Here is a 21,300-nt window from a genome sequence, read left to right as displayed (position 1 = left end):
AAAACCGACTTGCGACAGCAGCCGTGTACTGCTGGGAGTCGCCAATGGTAATTTTTAACAATAATTGATGACTAGAAACTGTGGCTCCCTCTGAGCATTACTGCTTTCTCTTGTTTGGCTCTGAAGTTAAGAGTCTTGCTTGTCATGAGTATCCCAACGAAAGCCTCGAAGTTTTCGACCATCACATTGGTCGGTCGGGCCTAATACCATCTTTATATCTTAGACAGGTTTGTCATTTATGTAACTGACATGTATTACCCCTGTTGCGGATTTCGGCTTAAATGATCTGATGTATAATTGAATTTGGGATGATCGAATGGGGTTTTTGCTGTTAAAGCACCTCGGAGATTCACTTGAAAAATCTAATGTAGATAAGATCCTCAAGTGTGCAACTTGATCAACTTGAATACTTTTTTCCATGGACTTCGTCAACTATGGTGACCGCAACGACTACCATTCACAGATTTCTTTTTATTTTTCTTTCCAAGCACGGGAGGAAGACCCGTGCATTGGACGTACAGTCCTTATTCATTCGTCAACTCAAACTTCACCCATCATTTCACTTGTGTTGTCGTGCCCCAAGATTAACCCTGCATGAACACAAGATAAGATGATTTACTGCAGTGGAATTTTAAGCAGAGCGCATGAGAAAGTGGAAGAGGGGGAACGGGAAGGGCTTTTTACATCGAGCAGTTCATGGCATTGGAGATGGGGAAGCTGAGATGCACTTGACACTCCCCACGGAGATTCTCGATCCGGGAGGGGACAAACGGGGCGTCCATCACGTACCCAATGTCCTCGATGCACCGGCACAGCAGTTCCGGGCCGAACTGGTTCTGTTTGGCGAGGTCGTTGAGGGTCAGCAGGTTGTTGCAACAGGCTCTCGGGGGCTCGGGGGCGAGCCCTTCGAGGAACCCGATGCAGTTGGCGAAGTGCTGGTACACGTCGACACAGAATGTGAACTCGTCGCCCCTGCACAACGCACACGAAAGGAGAAATAGACTAAGACGGATTATACTGATGTGGACCATTGCTGATCTCCCTAAAGCCGAGTACTCTTTGCTTTTTCGGTTACACCTTGTGCTTTTAGCAAATCTTAATAGCGAATACAAATAAGTGATGATGCTTAATGAATTGGTCTGGGTCGTTGGCCATGTTATTGTCGTGATCCATGAATTGCTGCTTTGTTTGCGGAAACGAGGAATTGATGACAAAACTTTCAGTTTACGTGGGGAAACTTAGGAACACCAAATTAGGGTAATCAACAGAATTTTCCTTTTTGCTCTTCTTGTCCATTTACTGCAAAGAGGGAAGAGTGGAGACAGCTTCTGGTTGTTTTCATTGAACTCTTGTTCAGCACGATGCAGTGCAGAATGCAGAATCGGCAAATTTTAAAACACTAAGGATATGAAGGCCAAAAATTTTCAGCAACTTGGAGCAACTAGATGGATCTGTGAAAGCTGAGGCCCTAAAGAACTACCTCGAGCAACGAAGTGATATGTTACATTTTGTACGGGCAAGGTTAGAGCTGGGTTGTTGGGTATTATCAGCTAGATCTATCTTAGCGGACTTTAATTCAAGCTTCTCGAATCCAAGAAGAGCTTTCGTGATCTGCTGACCTTGCTGAATGGTTCGGATTGAACATTTATTTGCCTTTGCATTTTGCTGTCGATGGACGATGGCGGTGCTGTTGTGTTTTCAGCAATGTTGGCTCCTTCCTGTCACTGATCGCGATGCGAAAACCCAGTTGATGGAACTCGAAGTAGATTGGATGGCATGCGCCAATGTGGGTTTACACAAGAATGCAGTACTCTTTTATCCCTAGATTATGACATCGAGCCCTTTAACATCTCGTTATTAAGTTGTCGCTGCATTTTTAATGTTGCAAGATGGAAATCTTCAGCTCAATCAGGTAAAGGATCACTTTCGTAGGTTGATGAGGTTCTTGCTGAACTGGCATAAACGGATAGGCAGTTTTTCCCTCTGATTCATGTGAACCCATGAGAACCAATGTCTCGATTAGTTATTTAGCGACTTAGCATGGTCAAGCATATTTTTGCAGCAGCACAAGAGAACAGGAAAACACTGCCATGAGCAGCATCTTACAAATGAGCAGAATTATTCAATATCGAGTTAAAGTCCACTGCATCAATTTATTCCTAGATATGAAGTAGCCATTAAGCCAATTATTCTCCAATTTATTCTTCTCTCTGTCAGGACCAGTTCTTGCTCAATCCACCTGAATAGGCTCCCGATTTATCGGTTTGCGTTTGGTTCGATTTGCAATGGGCTTTGAGTCCAATGCAAATCTTTGAAAGCCCAAAGCTATTTTGGGAAAATGCGGTTGTGTTTGGTAAAAAATTTTGCAAATGGACTTTGAGCTAGATGTGTGTTTGGTAAAATAAACTTTTGCAAGGGGCTTTGATGGGTATTATTTTTCTTTTTCTTTTTTTTTTTTTGAAAATTCAGATAAACCCTTTGCCGGTCTCTCGAAGGGGCGGCCGCCGGCGAGCCGAGATCTGCACCGGCGGCCGTCGGGCCGAGGTCGCCCGAGGCGGGCGACCTCCGGCGAGGTCGCGCGACCAGTAGGGCCGCCGGAGGTCGCCCGCCTCCGACGGCCCTCAGTGGTCGCGCGACCCTCGCCGGAGGTCGCCCGCCTCGGCGACCTCGGCCGGCCGCCACGGTGCCGATTCGGCTCGCTCATGCCGCAGCCCGCTGCCCATCCGGCGAAGGGTTGCTCCTTTTACATTTTAAAAATAAATAAATAAAAGGGTAATAACGGAAATAAGAAAAATCAACGAGGGTAATTTAGGAAGGAAAAATATATTTTCAGCATTTCCAAGGATCCTGCTTTCATTTGAAAGCTCCTTGGGGAGGTTGCCAAACACCTTCTCTTTGGCTGAAGGGGCTTTGGGGGCTGGATGGGCTTTCTAAATGCCCATCCAAACGCACCCATCCTCCTAGCGAACCCTGCAACAGTAAAACAACTGTTGTCATGAAATCATGTCCTTCACTAGAGATAGAAACAGAGAGAGAGAGATGGCTAATCTCTACCTAGAGCAATCCATGGCGGAGGAAATCGGGAAGCTGAGGTGGGTGCCGCAGTACTTAGGAAGAGCCTCGATCCGGGAGGGCATTAGTGGGGGATTCGTTCCCATCACCCTGGCCTCGATGCACTGACATATAACGCGCGGACCCATCAAGTGAATCGCCATGTAGTTGAGCACCCCGACGCTATTGCAGCATTCCTCAGGCGGGATGAAGTAAGTCCCCACGAGATAATCCAAGCAGTCGGGGAAGTACTCGTCCACATACTTGCAAGAAGGGTGCCTGGAAGCCGCGGCCGAGGCCGAAACTGATAGCACTATGAGCAGAGTCCGGACAACGTGCGACATAGGAGGCATAGGTGAAAGTCAATTTGTCTTGCCGAAGGTGGTCTTTCACGGTTCATGCGTAGAAGAAAACTCCGGCCTAGTTCGACCCGGCTGGTTTTATTACGTGAAAAACGTACGGACTAGATGATGCATAGTAACTCATCAAGGTCATGTTAATTCCATGCTCCATGATTCAGTAAGATGCGAGTAACTCCCTAGTAAGGGATAGTCGTGTTGAAATAGATATCTTTCGAAATCGACCTACCGAAAGTTCATGCCTTTTGAGATTAACTCAAACCGCGCTTGTTCATCTCCCGAAAATTGGCGAGTATTCAACTTCTTCCATCATAAATGTCATGCAAATTGGTTGATATTAAGATGGATCTTGCCTTTTCTTTTCTACCCTTTTGAGGAAGTGGGACCCAAAAACCCACCTCAATAAACATATTGAAAAGACGGTTTTATTGGGACTAAATCAAATTTCCGAGCAGAAAAATTGTTAACACAACATCGATCAGGATTGTAAAAGACCGATTGATGTCTAACGTTTGATCAAATTGGGTCGATACATGAGGTGGATATATCGAAAGGCGACTGTCTGAACCCTTTCTTCTTTTTCATTTGCCTTAAAATTGTTGGCCATTCTAGCATTGCAACAATAGAGCACAACAAAGTTGCGAAACACAACAGCACGGGCCACTACAAGCAATGATTAATTCTTGGGCGCCACTCGCTCACCTCCAAAGACTAATCTTGGATTTAGGCTCACATAAATGCCACTATGAGAAAGTACATAATGACGAGTCGGATATTCGATGATATTCTTATTAATGGTCACAATTTGTGTGTATAATTTCTAAATTCTTTTCCTTTTTAAAACGGTCTAAAAAAGGTTAAATCATTCGTTCAGGATCATTTTACGGATAGAGCCTTGAACTTACTGTCGACTGGCCACGAAACGACGCCATTCGGAGTCGTCCGCAGGCGCTGCCCACACACCGTGGAATATAGCCGTTGGGAAGACATGCTGGCCGTTGAGCGCATTTCAAAATTTTCGACCGTTGGGATCGGGGACGTGCCCCCAACGATATACCCACACGGCCTCTGCCTCTCCTCCTCTCTTTCATTAACCATCGAAGGGCATTTTCCATGATCGATTGATTGAGCGCAGAAAAAATCCCTAATTTCCTCCGCCTCAAATTCCACTTTCGATCGGACGAATTCCACCACTTCCAGATGGCGGTGGCCGATGACCCGAGCGGTGCTGCTGCGGCGATTGCGGCATCGACAATGACGATGATCGATGAGACCTACGAGTTCTCCGCGCCTCACTTCTTCGACTTCACCAACGGGGAGACCGAAGAGGATCAGCGGAAAGCCGAGCTTTGGTTCGAGTCGGCCCTCAGCTATGGCCCTTCTCGTACGTCTTCTCCTTCTCTCTCATGGTGATTGGGTAAATGCGTGATTGATTCTTGTTGCTTTCGTCTGTTTGTTGAGCGGTTGGTGATTCTGTCCGTCGGATATTTGGCTTTGGAACGTCAATTTTTAGGGTTTTCCCATCTCGTTTTTAGTTCTCGAGTATGATCTTGTCTTGATGTCTTCTGTGATCGAGATTCATTGGACAGAGCCAAAGTGGAATTGCAACCGAGTGAGTTGAGCGTAGCCCATAAACAGTCTCAGTCTGATATAGGCTCTTTTGGTGGCCTGGGATTAGGGGTATTCGCTTTCATTTTCTGTAGAATTCTGTGGTATTTGTTGGATCAACAGATGAAATCAATTTTCCATCAGCATTCAACGAGAAAAAAATTAGGGTTTCGCTAAGCAGATGATAGATAGGGCTTATTGAAGTGGTCTTTTGCTAGTTCGATGCCCTTTAACAAAAACAACTGATTCCAAAGGATTGATCTAGTTTAGAAATGGTTGGACTTTTAGGATTACTTGGCTGTAATAGGATATATAGGTAAAAGTTGTAATAGAATTTGAGTAATCAAGCTATTACTGAATCTTATTACTCCCTGTTTCAACCTTGCTCTTTTTAAGTTAAAGTACAATTACAAAGTGAATTGGGAATTTGAAGTGATATGGTCCTTTGTTCTCTAGCTATGGTGTAGCTTTTATGGCCAAAATTAGGACTGGTACTTGGTTGTAATAGAATTTGAGTGATGAAGCATTACTGAATCTTATTCCTCCCTGATTCAACCTTGCCCTTTTTTAAATTAAAGTACGACTTCAAAGCGAATTGGGAATGTGAAGTGACATAGCCTTCTCTACCTATGGTGTAGCTTTCATGGCCAGAATCAAGACTGGCAGATCCATCAAGGTTGAGGCCCTATGCGATTTTGGTGAGGCAGAGGCTTCGCAGAAGGGTAAAAGGAAATTTTCCACCACATGGTTCTTAAAATTTGTATACTTGGTACCAACATCAAAAGATCTTATAGCCAGTTTACTTTGAATCAGGAAACAGAGTTAGTGGATTCAGTGACTGCTTCTTGTGTCTCGGAAGATACGACTCAGTGTGAGACAGCTCCCACGCCTGAGAAAGGGGAAGGGATGGTCGCTGAGGTCAAAGCGCATAATGATGGAACCCCTAGAAACATGGTAATGATGTTTTGACCCTAACTTTTCAAATCAACCAATTTCCAGGTAGCCACTGACCATTTTAGCTCTTCAGGTTTCTGCTTATGAGGAACCAAAATCAGCAGAAGAGTTGGACGCCGGAGATCGTAAAGGCACGCAAGAAGTTGACAGGTATTGGTTAAATCCACTACTGGCTTATGGGAGACTGGCCTTTGAAAAGAAATTGGGACTAATACTGTTGTATTTTAGTGATTCAACTTCAAAATTCGTGGATGCTGCATTAACTGATGATAAAGAGAAAGGCAAGTCCTCTGTTCTAGAAGGAGCAGAAGTTAGCACCCCAAAACCAGCAATGGCTACTCAAAAAAGAGATGTAGTGACTGATTCTAAGAAATGTCAGACAGCTAAAAAGATAGCCAGTTTGATCAAGAACCCCTCCACGTTGAGGCCTAAACAGAACGTGCAGTCTTCGCAAGCCAAGAAATCCAAACCAGAGAGTGTTAAAAGGTTAAAAGGACATGTTTTATCCTTATATTTTGCATTTGAAATTGAAAATAAACAAATATGAAGTATGGCTTACTCGGTTTCCACTCACAGAAATACAAATCCGAAGAATCCTGCTGCAACTCCTACAGTAGCTCAAGAAAACCAGGCTATCAAGCGGCAGAAGTTGGAAGGAGGGAAGTCTAGACAGGTGGAGCCTACAACAGCCCTGCTATTCTCATTTAGTTGGGATGGCTTCTTCTATCGGTGTGATGGACTGACTCATCTGAACTTTATTTTATCTTCTTCTTTTTTTCAGATCTTAAATGTCAAACCGCAAATTTTGCCTCATAAATCAAAACTGGGTCTTGCAAGTGGCACTTCTAATATATGCAGTTCAGTAGCCAATAAGGCTGGGAAAGAAGATAGAAAGGTTTGCATTCATGACTGCATTTCAATTTTTATATCTGGAAGTTGTCTAGGTAATGCTAACTAGTCAGTTTATATTGAAAGATTTATGTTAGGGAACCAGTGGCGCAGTTCATTTCAACGGCAGAAATGATAAAGAAGTTCCAGTCCGGTACCAGAGACTTGTCATTACCGCATCTTGGTAGTTCTCTTTCACATGTAAGCTAATTTCTCTCGATGTCTTTTGTGGTACACTCTGTGATGAACTTTTGCTCTTGGAAACAAGTCCCTTTCTTTTTCTCTTTTTTTCAATTTCTCTACATCTTAAACCTCAGGATATGGGCGCTTCAAATATACAGAGAAAGCCTACTAAACTCACACTTACGAGGCCCAAGGAACCTGAATTTGAAACATCACAGCGTATCCGTACAGTCAGGGTAAAGAGTACTGCAGAGCTTGAGGAAGAGATGATGGCTAAAATACCAAAATTCAAAGCTCGGCCATTGAACAAGAAGGTAATTTTCTCCCTCCTATTTCTTTCTGCCATACTATGGCAAACAAATCAATAAAAACTAAAGTTTATTGTTAATTTTTTCTTCCATATGCTATAGATTTTGGAAGCTCCGGCATTACCAGTTTTACAGAGAAGTACACCTAAGCCACCAGAGTTTCAGGTAATTTCAAGTTAGGTACAGCTAGAATGGATTTATAAGAGTAAAATCATTCGGGAACTAACTATCTTTCACATTAATTGAAGGAGTTCCATCTTGAGACAACATTAAGGGCCAATAACAATGTAGAATCAGCTTCTGTTGCCTCCACAGAAAAATCTCATCAGGTACAGGGGGACACATTTCTATTCTGTCTGCTTTTGTCGTGCTTGTCAAGGCATCTATTAACAGTTTCTCCCAATCGTCCTGGCACAGAATCACCAATGGAAATTGCATCTAACCGAACCTAAAACTCCACTCCTTCAAACAACCTTGAGGGCCCGCCCCCCACAAGTGAAAAGTTCCTTTGAACTAAGCTGGAGGAACTTGAAAAGATTCCCAAATTTAAAGCAAGGCCTCTGAATAAGAAGGTTTGACTTCTGTGTTTAGACATTGCTGCTGATATTTCACACTCGTCATTTAGTTTTGGTAATGAGATGAGTTTGAATGCTGCAGATTTTTGAAAGTAAAGGGAACATGGGGATGTTTTGTAATACAAAGAAGCACATAACCCAACCTCAAGAGTTCCACTTTGCAACAGATGAACGGTTTCCTCAACCTACTGCAGTTTTTGATTTATTTGACAAGGTACACCTCTCTCTCATTGTCCTCACATAGCTAATAGAAGCACTAATCTTCAAGTACTTTGATGAATTCTATTGAATGGTTATGTAACTCTCCAGCTTTCATTGAAGTCTGAACCTCGACAAGAGAACCCAATTCCAAGGAACACAGCCCCTAACCCTTTCCATCTCCATACAGAGGTATGTGAAAATTGCCTTCCCAAGATTTAAGTCATAATCTGGTTGCACAATTAGTTTTCTTAATTGTACTTTTGCATTCCCCTTCAAATTCAGGAAAGGGGAGCTCAGAAAGAAAGAAGATTTGTGACGGAATTAATGCAAAAGCAGTTGGAAGAGGAAAGAGCCAGGATTCCCCAAGCTAATCCATATCCATATACAACAGATTACCCTGTGGTATGGATGCTGTCTATGTTTTGCTTTTGTTATCAGAAAGAAACATGGAAATAAAAGCTATCATCCATCCTCCTGTGCACAGATTCCTCCAAAGCCAGAGCCCAAGCATTACACCAAGCCCGAACCCTTCCAACTGGAAAGTCTTGTGAGGCATGAAGAGGAAATGCAAAGAGAAATGGAAGAAAGAAAAAGAAAGGAGAAAGAGGACGCCCAGATGAGGATTTTCAAGGCACAGCCGATTTTAAAAGAGTAAGCAGCAACATGAACATTTCTCATTCTGTCTTTTATTACCTATAGGTTGTTTGCAGCGTGACTTTATTTATTTATGCTGGATCTCACAGCAGGGATCCAATTCCGCTTCCCGAGAAAGTCCGCAGACCACTCACACAAGTTCAGGAGTTTAATCACCATGTAGATCACCGGGCTGTGGGTAGAGCAGAATTTGATCATAAGGTAACCTAACCTCCTTCCAATTACGATGTACTCTAAGAATTATCTCTCAACCATTAAGTTCCTCCCCAGATCAAAGAGAAAGAGGCAATGTACAAGAGATACAGAGAGGAGAGTGAGGCTGCTCAAATGGTACTGTCTTTGATATCTGCTGTTGGCTCTATGAACTTTTTAACAGTGTGTTTAACTGACGCCCTTTTTACAGATTGAAGAAGAAAAAGCATTGAAACAGCTAAGAAGGACACTGGTTCCCCATGCGAGGCCAATCCCAAAATTCGATCACCCCTTTTGTCCCCAAAAGTATGAGTCTTTAAACCCAAAATTCGATCAACCACATCTAACTCCACCCTGCTTGGTATTTCAATGATGATTCATCATTTTGTCTGATTGACAAACAGGTCTTCCAAGGGATCAACGAAAGCAAAGTCTCCAAATCTGCGTGTGCTGCGGAGGAAGGAAATGAGAAAGGCACCCACCATGCTTTCTGCAACCTCAAGTGCCGCTGCTCTTATGAGATGACACGATCCTTCGGTCTCAAGCCTTGTGCTTGATATGTTGATATGTTGTAGTGGTGTTCAAGAACATTTGAACCAAAGTGGGGAACGGAAACTGGGAAATTATGATGTACTATCCTTTTTTGACATCAACCATTGTAGGAATATTGTTCATGTACACTAATCTCCAATTAATAGTGACAGCAACTCATTCATTTTGCCAAAGTTTGCAAGCTGTCTGAAAGTTGTGCAGAAAGTAATTTCCCAGGAAGTCGTGGCACCCATTTGTGCTCAAATCGCATAATCTGGATGAGGGAAGGAGTTGGACGGAAGACAAATTGGCTGCAGCTACATTTGAATGGGGATGATGTCACTCTGTTTATTGTCAAATTTGCACTCAGCATATGTAAATTGTTAGAATTGATATGTTACACCATGATGATCATATATTTCCCAAGTTGGAAGCAGAATCTCATAGGGTAATACACATACATTGGAAATATTACTTATTTTGTCCAAAACGCTCATGCGCCAACCGTCATTAATCGTAAAGAAAAACCACAAGCTTAAAAACCACAAGCCTATCAATTTGCAGAAATGCTTACGGAGAGTGACTTGGTACTAGCTTTAACATTCTTGGATTCTCGTACTTTTTGCAGCTTGACGGGAGTTCGCTGCAAAAATATAAAGAAACAAGAGATAGGCCGAAATAATTTAATAATCCGTGGGTCCCATTTGCAATTTTTGCGCAAGTCGAACGTTCAAAATCGAAACGACGCGCCGATTTCCCGCTTCTTCGCGAATCAAACAGACGGCGACTCAACTCCGATCTCCATCTTCTTCCCCAAATCGCAGTCCCCGCGCACGCACAGACAAAGGTCCGAGAGCACATGGCGGTCGCTCTCTCGGCTCCCGCTGATCCGTCCTCCGCCGCCGCCGGCGAGGCCGACCTCGTGCCGTGGCTCAGGTTAGATTCCCTTCCTCGGACTCGAGACTAATTCGTCGAGAGAAAACGTCGGTCGATTCGGCCGAATTCGCCTCCAGCCTCGCATCTAATTCGGCGAAATTCGAACCCGGTCCAGGTCGGTTTCCGAGGCGCTGGCCAACGTGAACTCGGGCGGCTGCTCCGTCGCGGATCTCAACAGGCTCGTGTCCGATTGTATCGCCGCGTTCAGGGACGACCTCCGCATCCGCAATGACCCTAGGTTTCTCAAGCTGTGGATTATCTATGTAATCGATCTACGCCTTAAAATCTCTGCTCTTTCTGGTTCCTGCAATGACGTGCTGGGATTTCGTATTTGGTTTGTGGCTTTTTACTGTTTCAGTACTCGCTGAAGCGCTTGAATTTTTTTTTTTTTTTGGTAGTTGGATACTTGTGAGGATTTCGAGAGCGTCGTCAAAGAAATGGATGATAGTATGTCGTGGCCCAACGATCCGTTGTTCTATGAATTGTATGCGTTGTTTCTCGAAGCCAGAGGACAGCTGCATGAGGCCGTTAAGGTTTACCAAATGGGCATTGCCAGGTCCTTTTCGCGTCACGCGAGCTGTTTGCATCTAATTTGAGGGAATCACTTTTGCTACGGTGGTCTGAAAGGTTCATGTTGGTGCTAGGCACGCTGGAGGAGCGAGGTTGCAGAAGGCGCAGGCGGCATTTCTCGATAGGTTGTCCCACATAATTGCAACTGCTTCACCGAAGGTATGGATGGTAGAAAAACCATAGATTGCCGTTGAGAAGTTCTGCATATCTGTTGTTTGTAATTCTTCGCTTTTATCATTGGCTGCTCCCTTTTCGATGGAGCTATAAACATAGGCGTGCAGAAAGACCCCAGGGCACAGTTCTCTTGTTTCCAGGTTGATTATGGTGATAATGCTTTTTACCACAAGGTGGACTGCTGACAATATTATGTTAGTTGGCTCATCGTTCTTCTCCTCAATGACACTCTTTATTGTGAGTCAAAACCTATGATATGAATAGTTGGGCCATGCTTGGAAGAGTTAGCTAGTTGGAGTCCTACTGTCCTAAGGATTACTCTGAATGCTTACTGAAGAGAAGAAGTGAAACTTTTCTTTTTGGTCTTTTTCTTGTGGCTGCAAGTTTTAATGATTGTACAGCATCCAAAGTTTGGAATTCTTACAAACAATCTTTTCATGTTGAGTTGGGGAAGTAAGAAAATGAGTTTTACTCTTAGTTTGTCTCTAAGTGATATTAAGAGGGTATCAGTCATCAGCGAAGTTGTTACTGTTTAGGAGTGGTGGCAGTATTCTTGACCGTTACGCTGCTGTGATTTGTTGTTATCATGTGTGATTAGTTTGCCTATTAAAGCTATTGTTGTACCGCTTCCATCCTCACTAATGGCTTTGTGGTTCAATTATCTGGCACTTTCTTGTTTGAATCTTGGTTATGAGTCTGGAGATATTGGGTTAGTCACACTGCTTATTGCTGCCTTGATTGCCTGTGCCGTCATTCTTCTATTTTATGCAAATATTATCCAATGATTCTATGGGCCTGTTGTGTCAAATAATGTTTCTAAGCTAATATTACTAGCATTCCTGTTGATTGAAATTCCATGGCATGCCAAATTTTTATTTTATTCTAAGGTGTTGATAATCTTGAAGCACATAATTACTATGAATTAGGTCCACCTTTTCCTGTTTGTGAATCTGTTGATACTTTGTGTTCTAACATATAATGAGACAACTGTTTTTTTTTTTTCTTTTTCTGCAGGCTGATAATGGAGACCAGAAAAAGCTTGGAGAGACTTATGTCAATCCATGGTCCAACTACACGATGAATGACCTGCTGGAGAAGATACGTTCTCAACTTATGAAATACGATGTGAGACATTCTTTTGTTGCCTTTCACAATTCTATCAAAATTTCAAAGATTTGGCATGTAATAATTTGTGCTTACTTGTTTAGGGATACTATTTGAGTCCTAAAGCATATTCTGGAAAGGTGGCCTTATCTTCTCGTAATTTATCAAGAAATAAGGTTATTGAGATAGGTGATTCCTAATATTTACCTCTTTGTTATCTTCACATAGATATTTTTAGATATGTCTATTTATTTGTTTCTTTCACAAGTTAATGCACCCTCAACAATCTTAAGTCTATGCTATTAATGCCGGTTGTTTTAAGACAATTGATGTTGAGTTACATAAATATGTCATCTCTAGCAGACATTTATCATGATGTTATAGAATAAGAAAACACTATGGTTATGTCATTCACTGCACAAACTTACCACTTCCAATACTACTTTTTGATGTTGGAAGGCAGAAAGAAATACCAGATCAAGGGCTGTGCAGGTCAAGGTGGTTTTGCCCAAGTATTTAAAGCCCATGTAGACAGTAATCCAGATGAAGTTGTGGCACTGAAGGTGGTTTGCTTACGCTTCCTTGGTGTTCTCTTTTTCCTTTCTTTAATCTTTCTAATGGGTTACTGCAATTTTGGACGGAAAATGAGAAACTCTTGCAGATACAAAAGCCTGGCTTTCCTTGGGAATTTCACATGTATCGGCAACTCGACCTGCGGATCGTAGATTCTCTTGTATGCTGTTTTATGTAGGCTTTCTTCCTCATAACTTTTATTTGATACTACCTACATGTTAACTTTCATGAAATTTTTGAATTTCAGAGGCATGCCTTTGGTTTTGCATATAGAATGCATGTCTACGCAGACTGTAGCATACTCATTTGTGATTATTTATCCCATGGGACACTTCAGGTAGGCATATGACTCTCCCATTCGTGGTTTGCTCAACTCACACTTTTCCAGACTATGACTTGAATATTGCATGCAGGATGCCATAAACTCCTATTTGGTGAATGGCAAGACCATGGAAGAAGTGCTGTGCATTTATTACACTATAGAGATGCTCCGCATGTTAGAGACTTTGCATGCTGTTGGCATCATTCATGGAGATTTCAAGGCTGATAATCTACTCATTCGATATGCAAGGTGAAAGCATAGCTTGTGCACTTGAATGAATGTTGTGAATGTGCACCATCCAATTCGTCAATTGATATTAGTTTTCCAATATGTAGATTGGTCATAGAGCATAACCCTTGTTTCCCTGTCTATATGTCTCGACCTTTCATTCATGTCATTGTATGTCATTTTTAGCTTATTGCATTTTATCATTTGTTTAGCATGTTTCTCTGCGTACTTGTCCAGATTTTGAATTGGAAAATTTTGAGTAAATCCTTTTGATCGAGAAACTCTTGGTTACCACAGGACAGCTACACTTCTTAGCTAGATTGACATGATACAACCAGGAACCATCTGCTCTTGGCATCATACCCATCAATGTAGATAACATTGGTTCATTTGGATTGGTGTTATAAATTGTTTGATTTTCTTGATAGGGATGATCTTTCAATAAATGGATTTGTGGATCACAGTGGTCCATGGAGTGCTCAGGTCAGTTCAATTTGCACAAAGGCTACAGTGGTTTTACTTGGAAGTTGGAATTCTCCAGGTTTATTCAGAACATCATGCAGGGTCTTTGTCTTGTGGACTGGGGAAGGGGGATAGATTTGCATCTTTTTCCTGATAATACCATATTCAAAGGAGATTGCCGGACTTCTGGCTTTCGTTGTGTTGAGATGCAAGAGGATAAGCCATGGAGGTATCAGGTATAAAATTTATTTTGAAATTTCATCACTTGCGACAATATATGGGTATTCTGTTTGACTTGTTGCTGCTTTGGTTTTGAGCTGCACCAGGTAGACATATACGGTCTTTGTGTAGTTGTCCACATGATGTTGCATGGTTCCTACATGGAAATAGAAAAGAGGATATCCTCAGATGGAAGCTATCTTTATCAACCAAAATCCACTTTCAAACGGTACTTCTCTCTCACGTCTCTCCATTGAACTCGTTGACCAATATCCAGTTCCTATAAGAACAATCAGTTCTCAGTCTTATCCCAAATTGTGCCATTGCTCCTCCATTTTGTCCCATTTGGTTTCAACTTCCTTAAGCTATCATTAATACTCTTTCCCCTGTCAGCTGAGACAGTTTTCTTCTGCTTAAATTGCTTTTAGATACTGGAATGTTGATCTATGGAAGAATATGTTCACAAAGTTACTGAACATGGGCCCTGGCAACCATGATATGACTTTGTTGCGGAGTGTGAGGCAATCCTTTGAAGATTACATGAGCTCCAATAAACAGCTTATTCAGAAGCTTAAGGAGCTGCTCGTGAGGCAAAGATCATCCTTGTGTTCAGCGTAGCGCCTCCCTACATTTTTGTATTTCTATGTTAAGTGCCGGAAAGAGTTGGTTATGTTGGCAGTCCTCGACCAGAGAGGATTTAGCAAGTCGACATCTTCGCATCATTATCCAGATGATGCACTTGGCCGTTATAAACCGCTTTTTCGGCACCATCTTTCTCTTATTTTTCGAAGAGAGGAATTTTATTATAGACCTTGTATATATCTGTATCCGTAGAACAAGAGCCCTTGCAATTCTGAAGCATTTCTGCTGGTCGCAATGTCGATTTATGTTATTCGTGGAAACAATGTCATAAACCATCTCCAATATGTTAATATATCTGATTATGGGTGGTCGTATGAACTTCCAATTGTTTCCTGTTTTGTTTGTCTATTAGAAGTCACAACTGGTGATTTCCATCTTTCCTTTTTGTTTAATTTGTTCCTGTGGGTACATTACGATCTGTTAGCCGGCACTAATGGCTAATATGCAGTTTGCTTCTCTGCAAGGAGGATTACCTAATGTTATTTATTTCCCCTCGTCTAGCACTATCTTTTTTATCGAAAAGTCATGCAATTTAAAACTTTTTGGGTTTTGTTAACCAGTGTGTTGCTCCAGAATCATCAATTAGAACCACTAAGACCAAAAAAGACGAGACTTGCCCATTTATACATCTCGAAGTTGAATAAAAATATATTTCAAGAGAGACGTTGTTCAAGTAGGAATATTTATATTACCTAAGCCCAATTGATAAATCATAATAAGTGAAGTGCCCTTGGGCAATGTCTAGCAGCATTTTCCCTTCTTGAAATTCACAAAAGCGGAGCCTAGTGTCATTCGATCGAGTCAAAAAAGTAATGGAGTCGCTGAGGATTATTCCTATCCTTAATTCTAATTGGACTTGCAACTTCAGCTCCGGCTGAAATCTAAGGAAACATTTGGTAACACTTCCGAACATAAGTGTTTCTATTCTTCTGTTCCCTAGAACATAAATACGTTTAATGATTTTTATTTTTTTTGGGAATAGATTTGAAATAAAAAAAAAAAAAAAAACAAAAACAAAATTATTTCTTATTCTCGGCAACAACTCAAGAAACAACCTTTTCTTTTCTCTTCTTTTCTTTCTTTTTATCTCCTTTATTCTCCCCTAGCCAATTGCCAGCCTCGGTGATGGTCGGTGATCGGCCAATCGAGGCCCGACGACCTCATCGGAGCCTCGCTAGCTCCCGATCGACCCCTGGCGAGGTCGCCTTGCCCGGCCAGGGTGAAGCTAAGCCTCACCAAGCCATGACAAGGCTCCCCAAGGTCGGTGACCTTGCTAGCCCTCATTTTGCTGGTTGTCGGCTGGCCATGGCCGGGGCCGACAAGCGGCTAGGTTGGAGAAGAAAAAAAAAGGAAAAAAGGAAAATGTAATAAAATTATTAATAAATCAAAAGAAATTTTAAGTTATAAAAATATTTGGGGTTGTACCAAACGTATTTCTATTCTAAGAATATAAATTGTATATAGTTATAAACGTCTTAAAATATTTAGAAATTATTCCCGATAATAAAAATTAAAAAAAAATATTTCTAAAAAGAAATTATTTTCAGAAACAAACGTTATCAGACACAATCTAAGATGTCGGAAGTTTGGACATTACCGCTCCAGTTTGGACCATCATTCTCGAGGCTAACGTGACAACCGAATTTGAATGTATATGTTTTTCTTCAGTTGCCCTATGTCCTCCGACCAAGATTTGGCGTTTAATTCGTCGTCTCCGGTGTCCTGCAGAACCGCCAACCCTTAATACCGAACTTCCATCCGCTTGAATTTCTCGACTTTTTGAATGTAAAGAAGTCCAGAGACAACCGCTGATTCATGATGTTTAGGCATCCGCTCGTATTCGGTCGCCATGTACTCTTCTAAGTTTTAGGATATCATGTTTTCGTTAACTCGACATCACCAATCGCTGGAGTGTCTCCCCAGTACGATCATTCGTCACATGACAATATGTATCAATGACATATGAACGGTACGTTTTTCCCGTTTGACCACGATTGACCAGTAAGATCTGTAGAAATGGATGCTTTTCCCATTTCGTGACACGGGTTGAGTATGCATGCGTAATCTTGTCAGAATCCCATCATGATTTTGGAGATCTGTACATGCGATGAAATACAAAATAACACGTAAGTTCCATGAACAAGGCGTTTGACCTATACACGTGGCTTGTTAGTGAAATTTGAATAGTTGACCTTCACTTTCTGTACGTGTCTAGAAAAATTTATACGAGGAGAAAGTATAAAGTAGATGAGCGAGCAAAAAGACTGCACAGCATCAAATGACTTGGCCTAACCAAGTGTCAATAGGGGCAGAGTTGTTAATACTTGAACAAAATGACCAAAGTCAAAATCGTCCGAGAATCAAAAGCCAAGTGTCCAACACCCGTCAGATTTACGTGCCGTACGTGAGACGATGCCAAAGCTGCCAGATTTGAGAGCCCCTGATACTTCCCGGAGTTCTGGAAAGAACGTTCGAGGTCCATCGAGCTTCCCTCGAGGTTTCCGTCTCTCTCTGGTCTCTCCCTCTCTCTCTCTCCCTCCCCCTCTATCTGTGCTCTTGTTGGCCTTTACATGTCATTCAGGGCCTCGAATTTGCTGGTCTAGTGTTCATCTCTTCATATGGGCGACGGCTTTTCCAGGTGAGTAAGTGAAGAACGGCTTCCGTGCATGAGTACTTGCTGTAGGATAGGAGAAACTGACTTGGAATGAGTGACCTAGGAGAGATCAGTACATCTTATGGTTTAATGTGATCACCCGTGTTGCGGGTGCATATCTCTCTCTCTTGCTTGATGATTTTACCTGTAAGTGGTAGATTTCGGTGTCTGCTGAAGGGTTCAAGGGGATGAGGTCGAGCGATTAATTGCGGCGATCGATGGAGAATTTTAAGATGATATGCTCTTTCCGTTTATTTCAGATTCTAGGATCTTCATGCAAAAGCTGTCCTGCACAGGCTGCTCTTTATTTGTCTGGCTAGTTCTACCAAGAAGCCATGTATAGGTGGTTACTCATGTTTGATGCGATGTTCTCTAGTATGTTTCCCTAGCCATTGCAGTTAGATGAGTATACGCCGTGGCTAACATGAGAACACAAAAGAAATGGATGATGGGAATGCTTCTTTGCATTGAAGGAGCTTCTTGCCTTGATCAACGAAAGATATTCCGCTTGTTTTGCAGTCCTATTTGAAAATTGCGTACTCATGAATTCCATTTGCAGGTCCTCACCATCTGTCGCAAACATGGCAGATGGATTACAGCATCCATCGGTGTATCAGAAAATTTACGGGCAGTCTCACCTCGTGTCTCTGCTTTCACGCACCAACTGCGCAATTTCGCGAGCACCCGTAGTTATGGAGCATTGCAGGGTCCTCTGTCTCCAGCATTCCAGGGGAGCAGTGGTCTGGCGCTGCTGTCCTCTCACTCTCCTATTTGTATTCAAGCTCCGGCTGAGAAAAAAGTGTCCACGTTCTTAGAGGATTTCCTTATGGGAGCGGTTTCTGCTGCTGTTTCCAAGTTGGCGGCTGCTCCGATCGAACGCGTCAAGCTGTTGATCCAAAATCAAGACGAAATGCTCAAGTCCGGCAGGCTATCTGAACCATACAAAGGGATCACCGACTGTTTTGCAAGGGTTATCAAGGACGAAGGCGTGGTTGCTTTGTGGAGAGGCAACGCTGTCAACGTCCTCAGATACTTCCCGACCCAGGTCGGTTTCTGCCGACATTCTTTGGCAGTTCATTCGTCCTTTCTTTTGTATGCAATTGAGCTATAATTAGTTTCTTCCTCAAACCAGGCCCTGAACTTTGCATTCAAAGATCACTTCAAGAGGATGTTCAACTTCAAGAAAGAAAGGGATGGCTACTGGAAGTGGTTCGCCGGCAACTTGGCATCTGGTGGAGCCGCTGGCGCCACGTCTCTTCTCTTTGTGTATTCCCTGGATTATGCTCGGACCCGTCTGGCTAATGATGCTAAGGTCGCCAAGCTGGGCGGCGAGAGGCAGTTCAATGGCTTGATCGATGTCTACAAGAAGACGCTCAAGTCTGATGGCATTGCCGGTCTCTACCGTGGATTCACCGTTTCGTGTGTCGGGATCATAGTCTACCGCGGGCTTTACTTCGGTTTGTATGATTCTCTCAAGCCGGTGGTTTTGGTCGGTAAAATGCAGGTATGCAAGCTAATCACCTCTTTCAGAATGTCAATGTGTGCAACTTATATAATTTCGGTATTGATATGCCTTGAACTTGTGCTCTGCTTTAATAATTGCAGGATAGCTTCATAGCGAGTTTCTTGCTCGGCTGGGCAGTCACAATCGGTGCTGGGCTGGCGTCATACCCGATCGATACGGTGCGGAGGAGGATGATGATGACGTCGGGAGAGGCCGTCAAGTACAGGAACTCCATCGATGCTTTCCAACAGATCATTGAGAAGGAAGGTGCGAAATCGCTCTTCAAAGGCGCTGGCGCGAACATCCTCCGTGCTGTCGCCGGCGCCGACAAGCTGCAGCTTCTCCTATTTGGGAAGAAATACGGGTCTGGTGGCGGCGGTTGACATCAAAAGGTCGGCGCGATGGATGACGACGAGAAAACGATCACCTAGTTATCCCCATTTTTGTGTCTTCGAATAAATTCAGGATTGATGCATTTCCATAATAAAGACTTCATCGGCTCTGTTAACTTGACCTTTCATAAAACAAAAGCCTCCGACCTATTTCTCCGATCGAGTGATTCCATGAAATTGCTCCCGAGTTGGGTAATGAAAACTCGGTTACTTTCGCACATGAAGCTGTCTTCGCATGAAATAGTTCGCATGAAATAGTTCAATACCATCGTTGTACTTAAATTAATGGAAGGAGAATATTAAATATTTTCATATATTCTAAAGACTAAATTAAATAATCACCAAAAGTTTAGAGACTTTATTTAACAATTAAAAGTCAATGGTTGTTATCTGAGTTCATGGGAATTATTCCCTACTAACTGTTATGCATAGAGATGTGCGTGACTCAGAATCAAAGTTTTATATATTAGAACAATTTTCGTACATTTATGCCATAATGATTTGGTAGGTGTCTAGTTTATACCCCATACGATTTAACCAGACATCAAATAGATCGGAGAATTTATCATAAGATGTCTCAATCGAAAGAATTAGCTGTGATATAATGTCAATTTGCGGAAAAGACAGGCGAAATCTTGAAGTTTCAAAAGAAAAATTTCATGCAAACTTCTAACATTTAATATGCTATAGCACAAAGCTTTAAGTTACTCAAATCATTTCTTGATTTGTTGCGTCTGCTGCCTTCCTGTCCACAAAAGCTATTTAATTTCCTGAACATGGCGACGTTGGGCTACTTATAATTCCAAAGCCCGCACTGGGTATATTGGGCCGGACCTTTCCAGCCATTCGCGGCCCATACGAATTTTTCAATCTTCGATATTGTCCATTTCTCTTTCTTGGTCGGTGAGGTAGAGTGAGTTTGATCAAATTAATCCTGGAATGCTTAATAAATATTACTGGCCTTTTCGCTAAAATTCTACAAAATTTCATTAGTTAAACCAAATTCGCAACATAAAGTGATGCCATCGTGAACTTTATTGCGCTCGAGACAACTAGGAGATGCAAAGGATGTCATGGAAGTGATTCGAAATGTAATATCAAAGGTGCTAGATTTCCTATATTAACTCTAAATCTCAAAGTAAGTATAGTAGAGTATTCAATAACAAACTTTATTTCTTGACATGTGGGATTATCCGGCACGGCCGCCTGGGTTGCATGACCTCGCTGGCCAAATCTAGCATTGTCGATCCTTATGCAAAAAAGATGTACAATAACAATGATGGGCAAAACCGGAAAACTAATGAATTGGTGAGGGCAGTTTTGGAAGAAAAAAAATTACTCAACCCTAGTTTCAGCATTACTCGAATGTCCATATCAATATTGAGCTTTCAACCTTTTTAAAATTAATATCTAAGGCCAGCATTTAGTCGAAAGTCCTTCACCGAACACCCTAACATTTCCTCAAGGGGCTTTTGAGGTTAAAAATCTCTTGAAAAAGCTAAATCAAATGGATGCTTATAAAAACCCTAGCATCCTATAAGCTAATCTAAACTTGACTAACTTATCTATATATAATGCTTCGCTACTATTATGTGCATCTCATTACAAATATTCAATATTCAATATCTCTTGAGCCAACTCCTCGCTTTGTGGCCTGTTGAGTGGGGTGTTACTCATCTGTAGTTGTAGGGATTCATTACCTCTTTCGACCACATCCAAAATAATGCCATTCTTAACCTTTCTTCTCTTTTGATCTCGGTTGCAGTTCCTGAAACTTTAGGTATCGTGCTGGATTCTCCAAGGCAAGCTTCTGACGAGCTTCCGAATTTGGATGCGCGTCGTCTCCTTCATGTGAGCGGTGCTCTTCAAGCCTAGTTGCAGAGCTCGAATATTCTATGGAAACTGAGTTTCATTAAGAAACCGCAAATTTCATACATAAAGCATCTTGATCCTCTCTGTCTCGTGTGGAAACCCTTGCAAATATCCTTACGAGAATTTCAGTAATGGTCATGATTTC

At 42.2% G+C, this 21,300-nt stretch overlaps 3 protein-coding genes and 1 pseudogene across 3 annotated transcripts; 3 read left to right on the top strand and 1 right to left on the bottom strand.

Annotated features, from left to right (window-relative positions):
• Positions 1 to 680: 680 nt before the first annotated feature.
• LOC104456847 lies at positions 681 to 3,404 on the bottom strand. The gene is made up of 2 exons (XM_039298891.1): positions 3,055 to 3,404; positions 681 to 972 (listed from the first exon to the last, which is right to left on the bottom strand). The coding sequence occupies exons 1-2, from the start codon at positions 3,402 to 3,404 to the stop codon at positions 681 to 683; spliced, it is 642 nt and encodes a 213-aa protein (XP_039154825.1).
• Positions 3,405 to 4,487: 1,083 nt separating this feature from the next.
• Positions 4,488 to 9,698, top strand: LOC104440833 (protein TPX2). Its single transcript, XM_039300643.1, is given in 21 exon segments — positions 4,488 to 4,794; positions 5,657 to 5,739; positions 5,829 to 5,972; positions 6,046 to 6,122; positions 6,201 to 6,458; positions 6,549 to 6,645; positions 6,754 to 6,867; positions 6,948 to 7,061; positions 7,178 to 7,357; positions 7,454 to 7,516; positions 7,600 to 7,680; positions 7,769 to 7,868; positions 7,871 to 7,923; positions 8,009 to 8,140; positions 8,236 to 8,316; positions 8,410 to 8,529; positions 8,612 to 8,778; positions 8,874 to 8,982; positions 9,052 to 9,111; positions 9,185 to 9,279; positions 9,378 to 9,698. Coding segments are annotated over 21 exon segments (2,433 nt in total). The 5' UTR covers positions 4,488 to 4,610; the 3' UTR covers positions 9,499 to 9,698.
• Positions 9,699 to 10,266: 568 nt separating this feature from the next.
• LOC104440824 (mitotic checkpoint serine/threonine-protein kinase BUB1) lies at positions 10,267 to 15,062 on the top strand. The gene is made up of 14 exons (XM_010053809.3): positions 10,267 to 10,440; positions 10,556 to 10,703; positions 10,839 to 10,996; positions 11,085 to 11,169; positions 12,199 to 12,309; positions 12,393 to 12,477; positions 12,748 to 12,851; positions 12,950 to 13,021; positions 13,109 to 13,198; positions 13,275 to 13,432; positions 13,840 to 13,894; positions 13,975 to 14,109; positions 14,200 to 14,321; positions 14,521 to 15,062. The coding sequence occupies exons 1-14, from the start codon at positions 10,364 to 10,366 to the stop codon at positions 14,708 to 14,710; spliced, it is 1,590 nt and encodes a 529-aa protein (XP_010052111.2). The 5' UTR covers positions 10,267 to 10,363; the 3' UTR covers positions 14,711 to 15,062.
• Positions 15,063 to 17,137: 2,075 nt separating this feature from the next.
• LOC104440815 lies at positions 17,138 to 19,440 on the top strand (annotated as a pseudogene).
• The last annotated feature ends 1,860 nt before the right edge of the window (positions 19,441 to 21,300 follow it).

This window comes from Eucalyptus grandis, chromosome 1 (genome assembly GCF_016545825.1).
Source record: "Eucalyptus grandis isolate ANBG69807.140 chromosome 1, ASM1654582v1, whole genome shotgun sequence".
NCBI classification, from domain to species: domain Eukaryota; kingdom Viridiplantae; phylum Streptophyta; class Magnoliopsida; order Myrtales; family Myrtaceae; genus Eucalyptus; species Eucalyptus grandis.
Note: the sequence above shows the minus strand (reverse complement) of the source record. Positions and strands in the feature narration are given on the sequence as shown.

Excerpts from the sequence above, each read along its gene's own strand:
- LOC104456847 (XM_039298891.1), bottom strand. The coding sequence starts at position 3,404 with ATGCCTCCTATGTCGCACGTTGTCCGGACTCTGCTCATAGTGCTATCA. Across the intron at positions 973-3,054 it reads TCCGCCATGGATTGCTCTAG|GGGCGACGAGTTCACATTCT; the intron begins GTAGAGATTAGC and ends TGCGTTGTGCAG.
- LOC104440824 (XM_010053809.3), top strand. The coding sequence starts at position 10,364 with ATGGCGGTCGCTCTCTCGGCTCCCGCTGATCCGTCCTCCGCCGCCGCC. Across the intron at positions 12,310-12,392 it reads CTCAACTTATGAAATACGAT|GGATACTATTTGAGTCCTAA; the intron begins GTGAGACATTCT and ends TTACTTGTTTAG. Across the intron at positions 13,895-13,974 it reads GTGGTCCATGGAGTGCTCAG|GGTCTTTGTCTTGTGGACTG; the intron begins GTCAGTTCAATT and ends AACATCATGCAG.